The sequence below is a fragment of the Ictalurus punctatus genome, chromosome 6 (assembly GCF_001660625.3).
Source record: "Ictalurus punctatus breed USDA103 chromosome 6, Coco_2.0, whole genome shotgun sequence".
Lineage (NCBI taxonomy): Eukaryota > Metazoa > Chordata > Actinopteri > Siluriformes > Ictaluridae > Ictalurus > Ictalurus punctatus.
Window position 1 is genome coordinate 28,234,758 of NC_030421.2, and position 19,129 is coordinate 28,253,886.

Sequence of the window (19,129 nt, forward strand, 5' to 3'; positions counted from 1 at the left end):
AATCGAATTCCCAACCCTGGAGGTGTGAGGCGAACGTGCTAATCACTAAGCCACTGTGTGCCCTGCTATGAGATTAATCATAAACATGATAGGAGAAGGTGTTCCATCATGATCTATTAATAAATAGATACAATGTACACATGTTTTTAGTGATATTAAGTTTCGGTCACTACATGTCTTATGTCTTTATTTAATGTACTCATTGCAATTGATTTAGCCTTTCATGCTTGTTTTGCATGTACTGTACTCTGTGCCCTTTCCGTGACGTGCTTGCTCATGGTCTCACGAGGTTGGCAGGGGATAGTAGAGTGGTTTGTAAACTGTGTTGCTAAGCAACACCAGAAGTTGATGAGAAAATGCTTAGCAGAGTTTAAACTATTGCCTAGCAGAAGCAAAATAAGATAAAAAGCTAGCTAAGTTAGCTGACTGGTTAAATTAGTTGTCTTGTTGAATTTAGCTGTAACTAAATTAAAGTATTTTCTATTTACACTGCCTGTTTCTCCACAGTGATTATGGCATGGTTACTAGCTGCATTATATAGGCCTAACATAGATTTTCTTAATGCAAATGCTTGCAGATTAGTGACCTGCTGTTAGCAAGATAGGTTAACATACACATAGTCTGTTCAATCAACAATATAAACTATTGTAGCAAATAAATAATATACAAAATAATATTACAATACTAACATCCTAGACAGCTAAAAGTTTTGGATACTAAAGGTTTTTAGTATCTACCATAGGGTATACCATAGGGTAGTTAATGGTATGTCCCGCTGTAGAGGTGTTTAAAAGTGTCATGTTCTAAGACAACTGGATAAAAAATGTTTGAGTCACCTTCAGAAGTTATTAAGAAGCTGCTATTTTTAAGAACCCGCCTAACCACTGGTCTTTATGTGTAAAAGTCTTTCAATGTGTAAAAGTCAACACGTAAAAGTCTTTACAATTAGTGGAGTCAGGCCCCCATAAACCCCTCTGTAATTTACACCTTGACCTACATCTTATTCACAAACAGTTAACTCAGCAGAGGTGAACAATAACCCGAATCCGCCTGTAGACCTGTGAGAAGTGACCGTGTTGCCCACATTGGAAAGCGAAACCAGGATAGTGTGAATCGTGTGAACAAACAGCACGAGTGTCTCATTGCAGCTGCGAGACAGTGCGAGGCCATGCACATGCACGCCAAAGAAATTGTCAAAAACTGGTCTAGCACCATTGCTGTAAGTCAACATTCTCAGCGTAACTATGACACTGACACTGTAGTATGTGTGAAGCAGGGAGGAGTGTATCAGGCACAACAATGTTGCTTGGGCTTGTATACAATGGCTGTACTAATTGGCCACTTATTAGCTACCCTGACCTTGTTGGTATATGTATGTATGTATATATATATATATATATATATATATATATGTGTGTGTGTGTGTGTATATATATATATATCTTGTATGTATATATAAACATTACAGCTTATTTTTGTTGCACAATTTGTGTTAATGGTCCTCTAGTATTTCATCAGTTTCAGTTTCTGACCACAGAGCTAACAAATTGTTTATAGCAATAGATGGGCTACAGTCGACTTGTATACCTACAAATTGACCTGTAGAGTAGGATTATCTAATACAGCTCCCATTGAGTGTACAGTACATACAGATCAGGTGCAGTAGTAAGCTGTCACATTTGTGGATATCCATTTACACTCACTGGTCACTTTAATAGGAACACCTGTACACCTGCACATTTATGCAGGTATCCAATCAGCCAATCACGTGGCAGCAGCACACTGCATAAAATCATCCAGACACAGGTCAAGAGCATCAGTTAATGTTCACATCAAACATCAAAATGAAGAAAAAGTGTGACTTTAATCTCTGTGACTTTAACTGTGGCATGGTTGTTGGTGCCAAATGGGCTGGTTTGAGTATTTCAAAAACCGCTGATCTCCTGGGATTTTCACAACACAACAGTCTCCAAGGTTCACACAGAATGGTGTGGTGGGGGGAGGGGGCGGGGCTCCAGTGAGGTGAGGGTCTGCAGGCTGAAACACCTTGCTGATGAGAGAGATCAGAGGAGTATGACCAGACTGGTTTGATGAGCCTGTATCTCATACAATCACTCTTTTCACAACCGTGGTGAGCAGAAAAGCATCTCAGAACATACACGCGCACACACACACACACACACACACACACACACACACACACACACACACACAGAGAATATATATACAGTAGAGGGGAAAGAGCTGTATAGTATCAGATCACTTTGGGACATCTCACTAGATTGATCTCATACTGGCTGCTATTTTTGGACAATATACATGGTTTTTGATTCTCTCAGCTGCCGTGTTCTTGAGTATTATTCTGTAAAGACTTATTGCTGAATTTTGACACGACACATTAGATATCCTTTTCCTTCAAAAGCAGCTAATCAAGGCCCAGAAAATGAAAGAGGCGAGGAATGCAGGGCTTATTGCAGAGGATGAGAATCAGTTTCAGAATTATGCCAAGCATGTGCTTCAGAAAGCCAGCGAGGCTCAGAGGAACACCTTCCTTCTGCACAAGGCCACAAAGGAGGGCATTGGTGGAGGACTTGGACCTGTGTTTAGAAGCGTTAGACCAAGTTATCTAGTTCAGGATCTATCAGTGGTTCAGCTGCCCAGTTATGCACGCAGTAATGCTCAGGGCATAAAGGAGCTGAATGAGAAAACTGACATTCAAGACTCTAAAAAACAAGTTGTCACAAAAAATAAACAAAACTTACCTTTCAAATGAATCAGCATCTGAGTGTTCATTTAATGCATGTCTTGTTTCAATTGTGATTTTTTCCCCCTGTTAGGGCCTTGTATTTAAATGAGCAGTTTATACTTTTCTGTCCTCTATTGCCTGTAAGGTGAATCTCAGTTATAATCAAAACATCTCCCCACAAATCCCTTGTAAGCTATCTTTACAGAAAAGGAGCAGAGATGAACTGCTCAGTTCCAGCTGGGGACCAGAGGTAAAGTATTTACAAGTTTTCATGAACTATCTTGAAATTTCTAGGATTGTCTAAAAGCACATAAACTTAAACATCTATGCATAGACACATTTAATCATACAACCTTAATCAGTCCATACAGGATTTCGCTGGGGGGGGATTGTGCCAAAAATGTTGCAGCTTTTTTTTTCAAAATTTGCTATGCAACTTTTTTGTGTGCTTTTTTTGTGGAGAACTACTTGAATTGGCGAATTGCATAGGCTCTGGATCCTCCGCGATCCTCCGCGACCAGGAAAAAAAGGTTACTGAAGATGATACTGAATGAATTAATGAATAAATTTATTAAAACCTTTGTCAAAACTTGACTTCTCCCGTCTAGTTAACAGACCCAAAAGTTGTTGATTTATTTATTTGCTTACCTTATATATATATATATATATATATATATATATATATATATATATATATATATATATATATATATATATATATATATATAATTTTGGTATCATTCGACCTCTGAAGTCCAAATACAAAGCTGTTTCGAATAAAGGACCTTTATTTTGACGTCCTGGCTGTATATTCTCCTTAGGGTCTTCACACTGTGAATCCGGAAGTAGTTGTTTAAAGTGAACATGCCGAACTAGCCACTTACCAAAAAATGGCAACTCAGATGGTTTATTTCGAGGCATTTAAAGACAGTTTTATTCTTTTTTTAAAAAATGCCTGGCTTTATCCTTCTGACACTGTAGTTAGTGGAAAATAAATTCATGCCATAAATTTATTATATTTACACACTGAGCTTAGGAGCTAGCTAGCTTTAAAAAAAAAAAAAAAGTCCCCACGTGAGTAGCGAGCTGTCGAGCCCAGGACAGGGCAAACATGCCTGGTAACACTATGAAGCCATATCATGTCCTTGTGAACACAATTTGAGTGAGTTTCAGTTCTTTTTATTGTGACATATTTACAAAACATCTAAATATAAATATCTAAATATATTTCATACTTAATAATTACTCCCTGTTTGTGATGTGACAGATTAAAGGCTTTCTTGTTACCTTGACGACCCTTGCTACATCTCCAACTTCCGGTGTAGTGCACTCATCCATATATTATGGTATATATTCTGTTTGTGTTCATGCCAGCGTGAATAGGAAGCCTTCTAGTAGTAAGTCTTCTCCTTAAAGCCATGATGCACAAAATCAGCAAAACCAGAGTCCAGACCCTATGAACTCCTTCTGCACCGTTTCTCATCTCATCTCCTTGCTTGAGCTCTAGAAGACCCAGTTCTGAACTATGAGTATACTATGAAGAGCAGGCTGTTTTCCTGACCTGTCTATGGTCATGCTCAGGCTCCGCTCCATGCGCTGTGACTTTCACAGACTGTTTCATCATGGCACTGTGTGTCAAGACCATGTCCTGGGGCAGCTCCGGGCCTGCACAGCTGAGGACCAGCTCTTTGATGTGGTGAGCAAGAACAAGGCGAAACTCACTGTCAGTCATGTAGGCTTTGCCGTGGGTCTGCTGTGGCAGTTTCAGAGGGAGAGACCAGAAATGCTGCGGACGGTCAAACTGATCCGGGCTCATCCACAGTTCCTTACACTTCGAGTTCTGGCTGAGAACAAGATCAGCCTGATGGATGATGCGACGGTGGTGGACATACTTTATGGTGGCCTCAGGTATATATATAATATCACCTATAACACAGAATTGGCTCTTGGCTCACACACACACATGTGCACACAGAGCCGAGTGGATTCCTGTAAAACAAAATAATATATAGATATAGATGTTTTTTCATTATGACAAGTAACAAAAATAGTCCTTCGGCTATGTTAAGATATTAATAATGAAATCAATCAAACCAATTTTGGCTAAAAAATTTTCTTTTGAATGTGATGCAAAATGTAAATGTTCTCTATAAACTTTTATCTCCAACGTCTTTGTATGTTATGAGTTTTTCTGCTGTGCCAAAATATAAACAATCACAGACACATCGACGTCCCTCAAACACCACTTTTGAAACATCAGAAGCTTTGATGCAGAGTTTACCGTCTTCTTTTCTGTATCGTACTTGTGGTACTCTGGGATAGATCTTTTAGTGTTTTCATGTGACATGTTTTGTTAGTAAATTGCAAAACGCATAATCCTTTCCCCCTTTTTCTTTTTCCCATTCACAATCCATGGGCAGTGCATCAGTTGCATATGCAGCTGTATAATGATGGAAAACCACTGATGTTATTGATCCATCTATTCATCCATTCCTGTGTTTCTCTTTTTAAAGACTTCAGATCGAACCACATGACTCTCTCATCCAGCAGCTGGTGATTGAAGCCTGGAACAGATTAGAAAGGTAGGGGTGACTCTAAGAGACTGGGAAATATATCATTACACTAAAAAAGGTTTGCGATACACAGTATGCACAATGCAGAATGGGAATTTTGAGATATATGATTCCTTATTATATTTGGTGCCAGCAAAACAGTAGTGCCACAGAACAGTGTGCGTTATCAGTAATCATTTATCACCCACAAAAGTAAATTAGAAAAATGAAATTATTGGTATAAAATACATCATTTACTGCTCACTCAGCTATATAAAAATTAGTGTTATAGATATACTGATTGTAATTTATTACAGTATCAATATTTTATTGCTGTATTTTCCAGCTCTATGTGACTTATGTTTAAGTTGTTATGCCTAAACCCAAGCATTTTCTATTTTACAGATTCCCCATGACGACTCTGTCAAAGTTATCTATTTGTTTGAATGACCTGGGACTGCACCACAGTCCATTGATGGGTCACATTACTGAGATTGTGAATCAGAGACTGGATTCGATAGAAGATGCCAGGTATTGATTCTCTTTCTCTCTCTCTCTCTCTCTCTCTCTCTCTCTCTCTCTTTCAAAATGTCCCAAAGTCCTTTATACAGATGGACATCAAATAATATTTATTTATCTTTCTCAGAGTGTTGACCACGCTCATGATCAGTATTTCTTCACTGATATCTGCCCACTTACGTGACGCGCTGATTGATAAAGCTGCAGTTTTATTAGACAGCATGGACACGTTCCATTACAATAATCCCAGGAGGGTAGTACAATTCCTCCGACATACCAAGTGCATCCATCGGCCCTTATTGGAAAAGTGCAGCCGCATTCTCCGTAAAAATATCCCTAATTTGGATGTGGAGAACCTTAGTATTATAGTGACACTGTATCAGTCACTGCCGTTCAGCACCTGGGACTTCAGACAGGCTGCCATGCTGAGGCTGGTGGAACTGATGGACTCGTGCACTGACCCGGAATCTTTCACAAAGCTCTTTATTGCTTTGGGACCCCTGGCAGGACCAGCGACCAGAGAAAGGTAAAAGCAGGAAAATCAGTCCAGGACCTGTTTCAGTCCTTTCAGCATATCTCTTTATGATATGCTAGTCATAAAATAAAATAAATTCTTTTTAACCTGTTGTATCAAAAACATAATAATAAATTAGCACCACTCAGTAATTGTGCAGTGTAACAAAGTCATTGTTTAGTGTGTGTATGGTGTCTCAGGGCCCATTTTCCCAAAAGCATTATAAAGTTAAGGTCATCTTAACTGGTAGAGAAGGTGTTCAATGTCACTCTACCATTTTAACAATAATATTTGTGCTGTAATGCTTTTGAGAATCTCAGCCATGATAAATAATTGTTTACTTATGTAGGATGTTTCATTTTGAGTCAGAGTAATCTTTGTTAATTCTTTGTTTATATCTCAGGGGGGCTGAATGCTCAAATCTGATTGGTCAGAATTATTTTTGTGTAACATCGTGGCTCAGAAAGTATTCGAACAGGCCCATTATTAATAACCTGTCCTTCATGGTACAGCCAGAACTACATTATTAATTCTGTAGTAACAGCTCATACACAGGGTATATTTATTTAATAATAAACAGATTTTTTTCCCAAGAGGTTGTTTTTTAATTAAGTAAAATGTATAATTGTTGTTGTGGTGACTTTTTTTTTTTAAGGAGATGCTTATTTAACATTTATTGTTTTAAACATGTTGTAAGAGTGAAAAGGTTCCAGTTTAGAAAAGTTTTCAGGGCAGAGGAGTTTACATTTTTTGGTTTCTGAGAAAGTAAAATGGCAGGTTGTGTTTATAGAAAGAGGGAGAGAGGCTGATGAAAGAATGACTGCTTATCGCAGCTATAACACAGGTGAGGACAGGAAAAAAACATATCTTTCTGACGTGCCACAACATTAAGTTGAACTATAAACCATTAAAATGTGCAATGTGTTGTTTGCTTTTAATGTAAACATTGTAATTGTTGGCAAAGTGCTGTGGTAAAGGGCATGTGGTGGTGGGGATTGTGGATATTTCCATATCATATAACGGCATGGTCTGTCATGGGTTATTCCTTACTTAATACATTTATCCATCTTCAGTAACCACTCAGTCAGAGTTGCGGTCGATCCAGAGTCTGTCTCAGGAATACTGTCCATGAGGCGCGAATACAGCCTGGATGGGTTGCCAGTCCATCATAGAGTACCATTCACATACTCGTTCAGATGTAATAGCATGTTTTTGGGAGCTAGGTGGAACCTGGAGAACCCAGAGAAAACCCACACTGACTCAGGGAGAGTACCCTGAGCTTAGGACGGAACCAGGGACCCTGGAGCTGTGATGCAGCAAGTCTACATACCGCAAAAACAAACACCTAGACTTGAAAAATGCTGCCAGATTTAAGACATGTTGTATTCTCAAAATATAGATGCATTTCAGGTTGGAAACATTCAAATGCGAGTGCTTTTGATATCCAACTTCTAGAGCTGGTGAATTTGTGTCACAGGTTGGAACGTACAGCGCTGCAGTTGGCTGATCAGCTGAACTCTCACCAAGCTCTCGTGATAGCGGAAACACTGGAGGAGAGACCGAGCCGGAACTTTCAACTTATTAATAAGTAAGACATTCATCCTTGCTTTTTCTGTCTTTATGGAAAGAAGTGATTAGTGACCTCTGTGATATAATGATATATCAGTGAGGTCAAGGCCACTTCATTATATTGAGACATGGCTGGTTAGGCCATAGATTATCTATCCTATATACTATAGATGAGTGTTGATTGATTGTGATCATTTTGCAGGATTGCATCTGTACTGCACAGGAACCTGGAGGTCTATAGGCCAGTGGAGATTGCAAAGATCATCCAGGCGCTTATTCTGCTGCACTGTCAGAGTCCTGAGCTCTTCTCCAGACTGAGGAGCATAGTGCTCCAGTGAGTCTCATCCAATGCTTAATAACATTTGTTATTCACATCTTTTGACTGATTAACTTGTACAAGCTGATTCATATTCTGCGTCTCAGTTCACCTACTTTCGCTGTTAACACTGCAATTTATCTACTGATGCATTTTGTTTCATACTCCTTTATGAGTTTGCTGTTAAACTAGGAGTGTTTATTGACCAAAGCATGCGTCAGTATATTGGTGAAAGCCAGAGATAAGTTCCTGAGAAGTAGAGAAAGGTGCCTGTCGTTTAAGGTCAACTTGTTTTAAAGTAGCCGCAGTATTTGCATTAAATGTTTGAGCTCTTATTTGTTATTTAATTATAGACATTTTGTGTTTGAATCCCATCACGCGTGTCTTTATTAGTTATCTGCAGACCTGTGTGCACATATACGAGGTCATCATGCTGACCCGTGTGCTCGCCATGCTGCCCTCTGCACGTATCGAGGAGTCAGTCTTCTCCCGCATTGATGCCATGTTGCCTCAGTGCAGCCTGGTAGGACTAAGTTCAGTCACAACGGCCGTTGCCAAATGGATGCGAAATGACCCCTCCTACAGACAGAGCACTCACAGCAAGTACGTGCGTCTGCTGCAGAACCTAAACCGCTGTGCACATGAGCGAGTCCACGCGGCCAACAGACTGGACGTGCTCATAGAGGAGCTTAAATTCATTTCAGGGGAATGGTTTGAGGAGATGCTGCTTGAGGAGACAATTGTGGTACTTCAGAGATTGGCAGGTCAGCTCACCTGGATCAACATGCTAGACCTGGTCCTCTTTTTGACCAGAACCACCTACCGCTCCATTCCATTACTGGACCGAATTGCCGACGTAGCCTTAGAGAACACAAATAAGGTAGGCTGATTTTCAGTGATTTTATTTAATATCTGGGTTGTCAATCTATTTCCTTATTCCTTATTATTTCAGAGTGGTTATAGTTATTATATAATAATTACAGTTGTAAGTTTTATCAATTGGTCACTTGTTTAAGCTGACAGGAAGGCTACAGTAACTCAAATAGTCAATCTTTACAACCATAGTGAGCAAAAAAGCATCCAAAACCTTGAGGTGAATGGGCTACAACAGGAGAAGACCACATTGTTTTCTACTCTGGTCAGCCAAGAACAGAAATCTGAGGCTACATTGGGCACGGGTACACCCGAACTAGACATTTAAGGATTGGAAAAAGACCAGGCACTGTGTTTCTCATGTTCTGTGTAAACTCTAGATGTTGTTGTGTAAAATGCTGTTAGGTTAAGTGGTGTTATGTTAGGTTGCAAATAGTTTAAGATCTTTTTCGATCTTTTGATAATCAGTAAATCTGACTATGATTTAGTGTTATAGTGGATGCATTTTTCTGCATTTATATACATACTTAATATTTTTAAAATCCCTTTTAGATTCATTACTCTGCAGTTTATCTCACTTTGCTCCCGTTTGCTGTGCTTAACTACGACTCTCCGAAGGTGGACGAGTTATTTGATGCTTACATTCAACATTTCACACCAAAAATTAGTGAGTTCTTCTTTTTTTTTTTTTGAAAACTGGAAGCATTTTGATTACAGAAAAATTGAAGTAGAATTAGACTCAAACGCTCTGTCCTGTATATTCCCAGGTTCGTTTGACCCTCATATGTTGGTTCTGTTGGCTTATGTCTTGGCTCTGACTAACCGTTTCCCAGAGCCACTGATCAGAGAAATATTCAGAGTGGATTTCCTGGCCAAGCTGGACGCACAGCTCGAGAGTACGTGCAGTTACTTAATGCTTGTCTTCCTTCTAGCAGTCAGAAATTTCATAGCGGTGTAAATTGGTGTAATTCTGACAAATCACAAATTAGCATATTAAATCTAATATTATATCTTTATGCATATATGTATACGTGTGTACGTTTAGACACGGTCATTCTTTATTATTTTTTCCCAACATTTTAGAATAATAATAAAGTCATCAAAACTCTTATGTTGGGAAAAAAAATCCAAGTCAAAAGAATTTAATATTTTAGCATCTTCAAAGTAGACACCCTTTTTGCCTAGAATTTCCAGAAATGTATTCTTGCCATTTTCTCAACCGATTTCTTGAGGAATCTCCCTGAGATGCTTTTTAAACAGTATTAAAGGAGTTCCCACCTATGCTGGACACTTATTGGCTGCTTTTCAGGAATATTTCACTCCAAATCATCCATTTAAAAAAATTGTGTTTTGTTAGTTTTCTAATGAAAGAAATGAATATGTTGGCACAATTATATTTTTGTCTACAGCACCGATTTCAAACATTTACATCATATACATTCAGATCAAAAGGTTTTTAAGATCATGAGAAACATTTCAGTCAAGTGTCTCAAAATATCTTTTTTGTAATCTCTATGTGGAAGAGATACTTGATACTCGAAGAGATGCTCGATACTTGATCATTGAAATGACCAGTTGTAGACAGGGTACTTATTAATAAATGATGTACAACACTAAGTGATGCTCAATTTCCTATATACGTCCCATTAACAGCACTCTCCAGTGCTCAGAACCTGCGAGTGCGTTCGCGCCTGATGCAGCTGAACCGTGCCGTGTGTCTCGAGTGCCCGGAATTCCAGGTGCCCTGGTTCCACGAGCGCTACTGCATGCAGCTTCATAGGAGAGGTGAGTGAGGATACATATCTGCTATTGTAGTGCAGCTTTTGCTATTGTAGTGTTGTTTTTAAAGCACCACAAGTGAAACAAAAGGTATGTCCAAGTTATCATGATGGCTAATAAACGGGATTTCTTTTTCTGAAACACACAGACCACAGCTCGGTACATCTAGCCCAGCAGGAGATCCACAGGATGCTGGGAGAAGTGCTTGGAGGCATTAACTGTGTCAAACTTGCAGCGTTGACTCCGTACTTCTACACTGTTGGTGAGTTTAACCTTCGACCACACCTTTCCCGGAGAGTAGTAGGAATAGTTTTACACTTTTGAATCAATTTTGCAGACTACGAGTGCGTCCTGGATCGCAATCGGCAGGCGGTGCCTTACAGTAAACTGAGCGAATTGCAGATCAATGAAGAAGGCAAGGTGCACTGGGACTCGGGGTCAGAGAATGAGAGGACAGAGCTACCTCCAGGTGCTAAGCGGTACGTATACATTGGAATTTGCACACTCGGCTGTGGAATGCATAAACAAATGTGAACACGTTTCCTTTATGCAAAGGAATAAAATATGACTGGGCATGGTGTTATAGGAAAATAATTAACGACATGGGTTGTGTGATGCCACTACCTTGCTAACAATTACAAATTATTATTTATTAATAAACAACATGACATTATTTTGATTATAGTGGGGCAGTGGTGGTTTGACGGTTAAGGCTCTGGGTTGCTGATCGGAAGGTCGTGGGTTCAAACCCCAGCGCTGCCACTGTTGGGCCCTTGAGCAAGGCCCTTAACCCTCTCTCTGCTCCGTATCATGGCTGACTCTGCGCTCTGACCCCAACTTCCTAACATGCTGGGATATGCAAAGAAAAAATAATTGCACTGTGCTGTATTGTATATGTGATCAATAAAGACTGTATCATTTTTATTATAGTCACATTTAAATGTTGTAAATTCCTGTTATCACTTACATTACAGCAGCTGTAAACATTCAGTCCTTATCCAGCTTCTCTTTTTTCCCACTCTCTCTCTTGAAGTTAATAAGACAAAAATACAGCTTGTCATGCTACAGAGAATGTGCGTCCTATGTCCTGAAGACTCTCCCATGGCATACAACTTGCTATTACTAAGAGCTGGAGACTCCTTCCATTCATAAACCTCTCCTTAGTGCAAGCTTCGCCATATCAATTATATATCATTATATAATTACTGTTGATTAGTAGTCTTAGACCTGTGATTTGAATTAAAGCCAGCACTACTGTCAGAGCTGCTTCCTGACCAATCAGATTTGAGAATTCAACAGCACTGATTTATAGAATTGAATTCTTCTGAAACCTGTTTCCTTAGCATTGCTCTAGACTTCCTGAATTCCAAGTCCTTCTGCAAAAACTCCCAGCACATTAAAGGAGACGTCCAGATGAGAAAGAGACATCTGGAGATTTTAGGATATCACGTTCTGCAGGTGAGTAAAGAAAGAATTGTACCTTTTACTACTACATAGTTACAAAAGAAGAAGATTTGTAGACTCATAAACTGCTGTCCAACACAGATTCCTCACTTTGAATGGAATTCTATGGAGCTCTCAACACCTGATGCCTGGAAGGAATATTTGCGAAAGAAGTTATTCACAGAAGTGACCTGAGTCACTGAAACTATCTGAATGTTTTATGATGATACCAAAAATGCACTCTTCTCTGGATATACCATGCTGGTATGTTTATCTGGGGGAGTGTGGCTATTGATGGGCTGCATACAGTGTGCAAACGATGAATTCTTCTCCTTATATAAACTATAACAATAAAGAGAAATACCACACTGCCAGTAACGCCTCTTGTGATTTTTTTTTTTATATCCGTATATTTTGCAATATAAATATTATTGCTGTAATAAATAACCTAATATCAAATTTAATTTTGCAATCTGAATGAATATCTTAAACGAATAAAAGTTTGAGATAAAAGTTTTTAATTTTTTTGAAAAAAGTTAGTGTACATGAATATATTTAGCATCCTTGTGAAATCATCCAAAACTCTAAAAGTGGTGTCTGTTTCATGCTCATGCACTACTAAATTATATCTTCATGTAACTGGAATTATCAAGTTAGGCTAAAAACAAATTGTCCCTTGACAGAGATTTGTTTTTTTGTTGTTGTTGTTGTTTTTTATAGTTTGGGCATTTTTACAGTATTTAGTCGCATGGAAACGCAGGAAGCACCAGCTGCATAACGCATCTCTCTTAAAATTCCAGCCCACTGCTTCTTGTCCTCTTCATACCTATCGTAAAAATAGTAGTCTAAAGGTTAGACATCTTTTTGCAGCAAAGCTACAGTTAGTCTATAATAACATTACATAATCTTTGCTGTAATGCTTGTAACAAGATTCTGGTAGTGATTACTTACTGCCAGATGTCTGTGATCTCTGATGGAACACACTCTTTATCTTGCCCTACCATGGTAAATCCCCCGATTGCATAAAGCTCTCCATCAACACTGACGACATTTACTGAGCTCCTCTCCTGTGCAAACTCAGGGAAGGATTCCCACCTACAGGGCAAAAATGATTATAAAGCATAATTACAAATATAGAAAAATATATCTGGTGTATTATGTTATTCAAGTAAAATTTGTAACAGTCCAGTTACATAAAGCTTACAAAGGCCTGGATAAGTAAGTAATATGACTGAATGGCATCAGTGGTTACCTTTTAATGCTTGACTAATTGGAAGTGGATATGTTTTGTTTTGTTTTGTAGTGGCACTTTTTTTTTAACCACTTTTAACTAGTGCTACAGATTCTGAACAGACAAGAGCTATTTTGAAGTTGACACGGGGGTTGGGGGGCTGACATACTGCTCTGTTTTCGTTTCGTAGGGGGTCGATAATCTATTAAAGTCTGTGAAAACTATTCCTTTTCCGGGCTAATAAAATATATGGCGAAAACTATGTGGACTCATCACACCTATGTGATTGTGGAACATCCAATTCCAAGGAATTATCCATCCATCCATCCATCCATCCATTTTCTGTAACACTTATCCTACGCAGGGTCGTGGGGAGCCGGGAGTCTATCCCAGGGAGCTCTGGGCACAAGCCGAAGGCCACCTTGGACAGGGCACAATCGCTGGCGCGCGTACCACAGACAATTTAGATATGCCAATCAGCTTACAACACATGTTTGGGCTGGAGGAGGAAAGCAGAGTACCTTGAGGAAACCTTGAGGGAACGGGGAGAACATGCAAACTCTACGCATACACAGGGCAGAGGCAGGAATCAAACCCAGGAGGTGCGAGGCAAACGTGCTAACCACTAAGCTACCATGCCCCCCTCCACGGCATTCATATGGAGTTATTTACACTATTGCTACTACAATAGCCTACACTTTTCTCGGAAGGCTTCCCACTAGATTTATGAATGTGGCTGTGGGGATCTGAGTCAGCCACAAGAGCATTAGTGAGGTTGGGCACTGATGTAGGGCGATAAGGCCTAGTAGACATGTGGCATTCCAATTCACCCCAAAGATGTTCAGTGAGTTTGAGGTCAGGGCTCTGTGCAAGCCATGAGTATTTTCGCACCAACCTTATCAAGCTGTGTGTTTGCGGGTTGTCATGCTGGCATATCAGGCAAATTTTGATATAACATACGGGTTTGGAATAGAAACTTGGTTCCAGTGAAGGCAATTCTTAATGCTACAACATACAAATAAATTCTAGACAGTTGTGTATTTCCAACATTGGGGAACTTCTACATATGTGTATAATGGACAGGTATCTATATACTTTTGGACTGTATAGCCATGTAGATGGTTGCTGATCCAGTGCCTACATCTGTATGCATGTGATCATCTGCTACAGGAGGCTTGATGTTTAATATTTACAAAACCAGAGGGATGAGTTCAGTCTGCTGAAATACATGGTTGGGTCCACATGGTCTGCCAGTTGATGACCACTGGTCTAGAGTACTGTATCAGTAAAAGCAGTTATGTAATATAATGTTACATAATGGCACTTACTTGTTGGTTCCAAAATCATAGGACTCACACGATGCTAAGAGACTGTCCTCATTGACTCCTCCAACCACAATGATCTTTCCTTTATGGACAGCTGCCCCAAACATAGACCGTGGTGTTTTCATTGCAGCTAGCTCTTTCCATTCAGACTTCTTGTGGTCATATGCAAACATCTTGTTAATGGTTTTCCTATTTTGTCATACAGAAAAAAACACACACTATGAAACAAACTATGAGATTATACAGGATCTAGATTGTTATTGTTAGCATTGCTTTAACACCGTTCCTACTTGTCATCTGTCTTTCCTCCTATACAGTAAACCAGACCATTTTGTGAGATCACACTGTGCCCATGTAGGCTCAGGGGAAGCTTTTTCGTCTCGGTCCATTTCATCTTGCTGTGAAACAAAAAACAGGAGTCATAGGGCTTTTTTTTTTGTTGTTGTTGTTGTTTTTTTAAATGGCCAGGCTCATATAAAGTGGAAAACGAGGTAATGGATGCTACACTTACTTAGTGTCATAACACATTACTGAGTCAAGAGACTCATTGGTCTGTAAATCTTTGCCAGCAACAGCAAATATGATGTTCTCAAATTCTCCCAGACCAAAGAGACATCTGGGAGAAGGCATTGGAGGCATAGCAATCCAATCTGCACTAATAGGATCCAGCTGTAATAGACATCAAGTGTTATATTGCCATCTTGATTGTTAAGAATATTAACCTTCCAATAAAAATGATGTATATACATTTAAACCACAGCACTGTTTAACTGAAATGAATTGAGCTGGGTGAAATTCAAATCACAGGTTTATATCTATGCACTAGTACTAGTAATAATGTGTTATTGTTTCTATAGTAACAGCAAATTCACAGGGACTTGTATGGCAAATCTAATAAGCTAGGCCTAATTAAAAAAAAATTCAAATAACCAGATAAATAAAACGTTATTTAATCTTTGAAGCTTTCTGTAAGGAGTCTTGTGTTTTCCACCACTGGAAAGTCTTCTAGAGTTTGCACTTTCTGGTTCTCATTAACATGGCCAGCTACTTTTTTTTTGTCTGATTAACTTCAAGAGAGACCAGTGAGGGAACAGTTGCTGTAATGTGTTTCTTAAGCAGAAACTAACTTGTTTCAGATGTTCCATGACATTGAATGCAACTAACTATAAACAGATAAAAGTATGTAGTTCGCTAATAAATAAAGACTAATCATTTGGAAAGGGCTGTGGTATAAGGGGAATAAAACCCTTTGCTTAATGTCAGACGGCATCACACCATGTAGTCATTGATTATCTTTATATACATATAGTTTGTGATCTTGATCATTTACCTGAAAACAGTAGCACTGCAATTGTGAGTCTTTATTTTCCTCATCCACAAACAGTCCACCTACAACATAAAGTTGATTCCTCTTGGTAATGATGCTGACATGGTTCCTAGGTATCTGCTCGGATATTGCTGCCAGTGAGCATTCATTCTCAACAGGGTCATAAGCCACAGCTGCCATGTCGCTAATCATCAGGATAAGATCCTTTCCGTACATGCCAAGCCTTTTGGTGTCATTCAGATATCCAGGCATTGCGCTCCCTTCATTCTCTTTCCCTTTCCCTTCTACCGTTCCTGGAAGTTTTCCAGCAAAGGCATCTTTTATGATCTTAAGTTTCTTCACAAGTTCAGGATCAGCTTTGATAATCTCATCCTTTTCCACCTTTTCCTTGAAATACTTTTCCGGGAGCAGTCGGAAACGAATGTGTTCAAAGGCATCGCCTAACTGCTTCACGCGGGTCTCTTTATCCTTCCTGATCCACTTCATTAGCAACTCAAAAACCAGTTCCTCTTTCTCCACAACGAGAGCATCACTTCCTATGATGGCGAATAGTTCAGGAGGGTTTAACTCGAGAAAATCTTGCTCCTTGTATAGAATCTCAAATCTTTCCAGGATGTAGTCTCTTGCTGCCATTGCCAGCCTTGGACAATTCATCAGAAGCCCAAGTCGGAAGATTGCCAGACAGTTTCCTAGAGAGAGATTCTTCTGAAGGTAGTTCACACACACCGTGAACACAGACGGTATCTGTAAATGGTTCGCTACTGCGAGAACATCCTGCACGTTGTCATCTGTAATATCTATTTCTGCGGAATAGAGATAATTCACAATCATGTCCATAATGGCTGGATCTACATTTTGCAGCACCACCTCCTTGTCTGGGCTGCTCTTCTCTGTGCCGTCTTCAGAGAAGTAAATCTCTCTAAAATAAGGGCTACATGCTGCCATGATGAGTTTGTGACATGGCAGACTTCTGTCCCCTACTTTCAAGACGCAGTCAATAAACTTGTTCTCCTTCAGGAGGTCCTTCAGGCCATCTTGAAGCAGTGTGCTCTGATAGAGCTTCAGGTCATCTTTTATGCTCTCTGGATCCATCTCGCTCTGTGTGTGTATGTGTAGATCAGGAAGGATGTTTGGATTGCAATGCTTCCACTTCGCGCGCTATCTTAGTAGTAATAGGTCGAGTTGACGTGGAGCAATGATAAAAGCTGGTGCAGTTTAACCCTGCCTCTCTATATATAGCCCCCCATCACAGACAAAGAATTCAGGTTGGCCAGATTAGAAAACGGTCACATTAGACAGCTGTCAATGACAGAAAGAAACAACTGCGATCCGTGAGCAGGGTATTTATGTCTGGGCTACTCACATTCTCAGGTGAGGAAGTTTACACAGGTCAACTTTTTATCTATTGGTCACTTAAAATTGTATACATTGTGTTAAGTGAATCATGAACCCAGTTTTGTGCAACCATAATTATGTCATGATCTCAAAACAGGAAAAGTCCCTCACTCAACTTGTCCTGGTGCTGACTCATTCAGACTTCTCTTCTGTGTCCAGGTTTATATTTACATGGTGACTGCTTTTCCTATGAGCTGACCTTCCCTAGCTTACAGGTCAGCCCAGAGCAGCTGTTGGAACTGTTAATCTGTGCTACTGAGCTGTTTGTTAAAATCCTTAGCTACACCGACACACTTTAAAATATTCATGATGACTATTGTTTAAAATGGCAGGCCACATAATACTCTTCAACAAAGTATTCTGGCTTACATGCATTAACTATTCTTAAAAATACACTCAATTCAAGGTGCTGTTTTGGTAGATTTATTACGCTCTAGTAGAATTTTTTATTTTTTTTTGACAAAGTACACCTAGAAAGTTGGTAGCATACAAATCTTTCATCCATATATTTCTGCCTTAAACTGACATGATTCAATCATAAGAATATTAATAACTATACACTGATATTGTTAGTAATTCATCATACTATATATAGTAATATTTTTCATAGTAGTAATTTAATAGTATTAATTTTCATTCTATATACACACAATATATAAATTAAGTCTGGAAATAAATAAATACAACTAGATATTAAATACAAACTTTTGTAAACATTAAAACAACAATAATACAAAACAACTTTTTTCCATTTAGCCTTTAAATACTCTCATGATTAACACGTTATACTGATCATTATCACCTAACATCACTTTTTGTGTCCACAAAATTTTTCAACCCATGACCTCCCAAAGTCCTTGTATCGTGAAGCCATCTTTTAACTTCTCCACCGCTAAACCCAGCTCTTCAGAGAACACTGGCTCCCGATCTTGTTGCTTTAAAAGAAAACGAAATGTTCATGGAGAACTAAAACAGATTTTTTTTAAAAGACATTTTACAGAATGATTTAGGAAGTCATGACATTTAGGCAAGAAGGTAGGAAGGTAGTCAGCGTACCTTGTTCCCATCAGCAAAGTACGCCTGTAAGAAGGAAAAAAAAATGCATGAATGAAATGAAATGTTCTGTTATACAATTGAAAGATGCACTTCAGTGTAAACATGTTTGAAACCAGGCAACAACAGTCAGTGCTGATGCATCGTTGTGATACCTGGCTTAAGCATGGTGTTATTTTCAGAGAGTGTGAAAGAGAAAGCTCTCTGCTGATTATCAGAAGTGGTAAACGGGCAGCTACTCGTTTAGATAAATACTCTAGTAAAAGACTCTAGAATATATATATATATATATATATATATATATATATATATATATATATATATATATATATATATATATATATATATATATATATATATATATATATATATATATATATATATATACACACACACACACACACACACACACACACACACACATATACACACACATTTCATATATATATGTATAACATTATATATAGCTAAGGCTAACTAATAACAG

At 38.8% G+C, this 19,129-nt stretch overlaps 3 protein-coding genes across 5 annotated transcripts in view; 1 reads left to right on the forward strand and 2 right to left on the reverse strand.

Annotated features, from left to right (window-relative positions):
* The first annotated feature begins 3,575 nt into the window (after positions 1-3,575).
* fastkd1 (FAST kinase domains 1) lies at positions 3,576-12,685 on the forward strand. Of its 3 annotated transcripts, none has more exons than XM_017470285.2 (15): positions 3,577-3,908; positions 4,014-4,654; positions 5,260-5,328; positions 5,704-5,829; positions 5,945-6,343; positions 7,809-7,919; positions 8,103-8,234; positions 8,610-9,096; positions 9,642-9,756; positions 9,857-9,985; positions 10,743-10,874; positions 11,017-11,130; positions 11,206-11,347; positions 12,212-12,326; positions 12,414-12,685. In XM_017470285.2, the coding sequence occupies exons 2-15, from the start codon at positions 4,314-4,316 to the stop codon at positions 12,504-12,506; spliced, it is 2,505 nt and encodes an 834-aa protein (XP_017325774.1). In that variant the 5' UTR covers positions 3,577-3,908; positions 4,014-4,313; the 3' UTR covers positions 12,507-12,685. The 3 variants fall into 3 exon arrangements, with proteins under 3 accessions (XP_053537051.1, XP_017325774.1, XP_047011873.1); XM_047155917.2 differs by having other exon boundaries at positions 4,121-4,654; XM_053681076.1 differs by lacking the exons at positions 12,212-12,326; positions 12,414-12,685 and adding an exon at positions 11,554-11,789 and having other exon boundaries at positions 3,576-3,908.
* A 127-nt stretch (positions 12,686-12,812) lies between these two features.
* On the reverse strand, positions 12,813-17,406 carry klhl41a (kelch-like family member 41a). Its single transcript, XM_017470286.2, has 6 exons — positions 16,198-17,406; positions 15,379-15,536; positions 15,158-15,265; positions 14,871-15,056; positions 13,263-13,406; positions 12,813-13,137 (listed from the first exon to the last, which is right to left on the reverse strand). The coding sequence occupies exons 1-6, from the start codon at positions 17,284-17,286 to the stop codon at positions 13,026-13,028; spliced, it is 1,797 nt and encodes a 598-aa protein (XP_017325775.1). The 5' UTR covers positions 17,287-17,406; the 3' UTR covers positions 12,813-13,025.
* A 632-nt stretch (positions 17,407-18,038) lies between these two features.
* The window catches only part of bbs5 (Bardet-Biedl syndrome 5), a 6,327-nt gene continuing 5,236 nt past the window's right edge, over positions 18,039-19,129 (reverse strand). The window contains 2 exon segments of the mRNA NM_001200375.1: positions 18,039-18,524; positions 18,646-18,669. Of these exon segments, the coding sequence (NP_001187304.1) occupies positions 18,423-18,524; positions 18,646-18,669 (126 nt within the window). The 3' untranslated portion in view covers positions 18,039-18,422.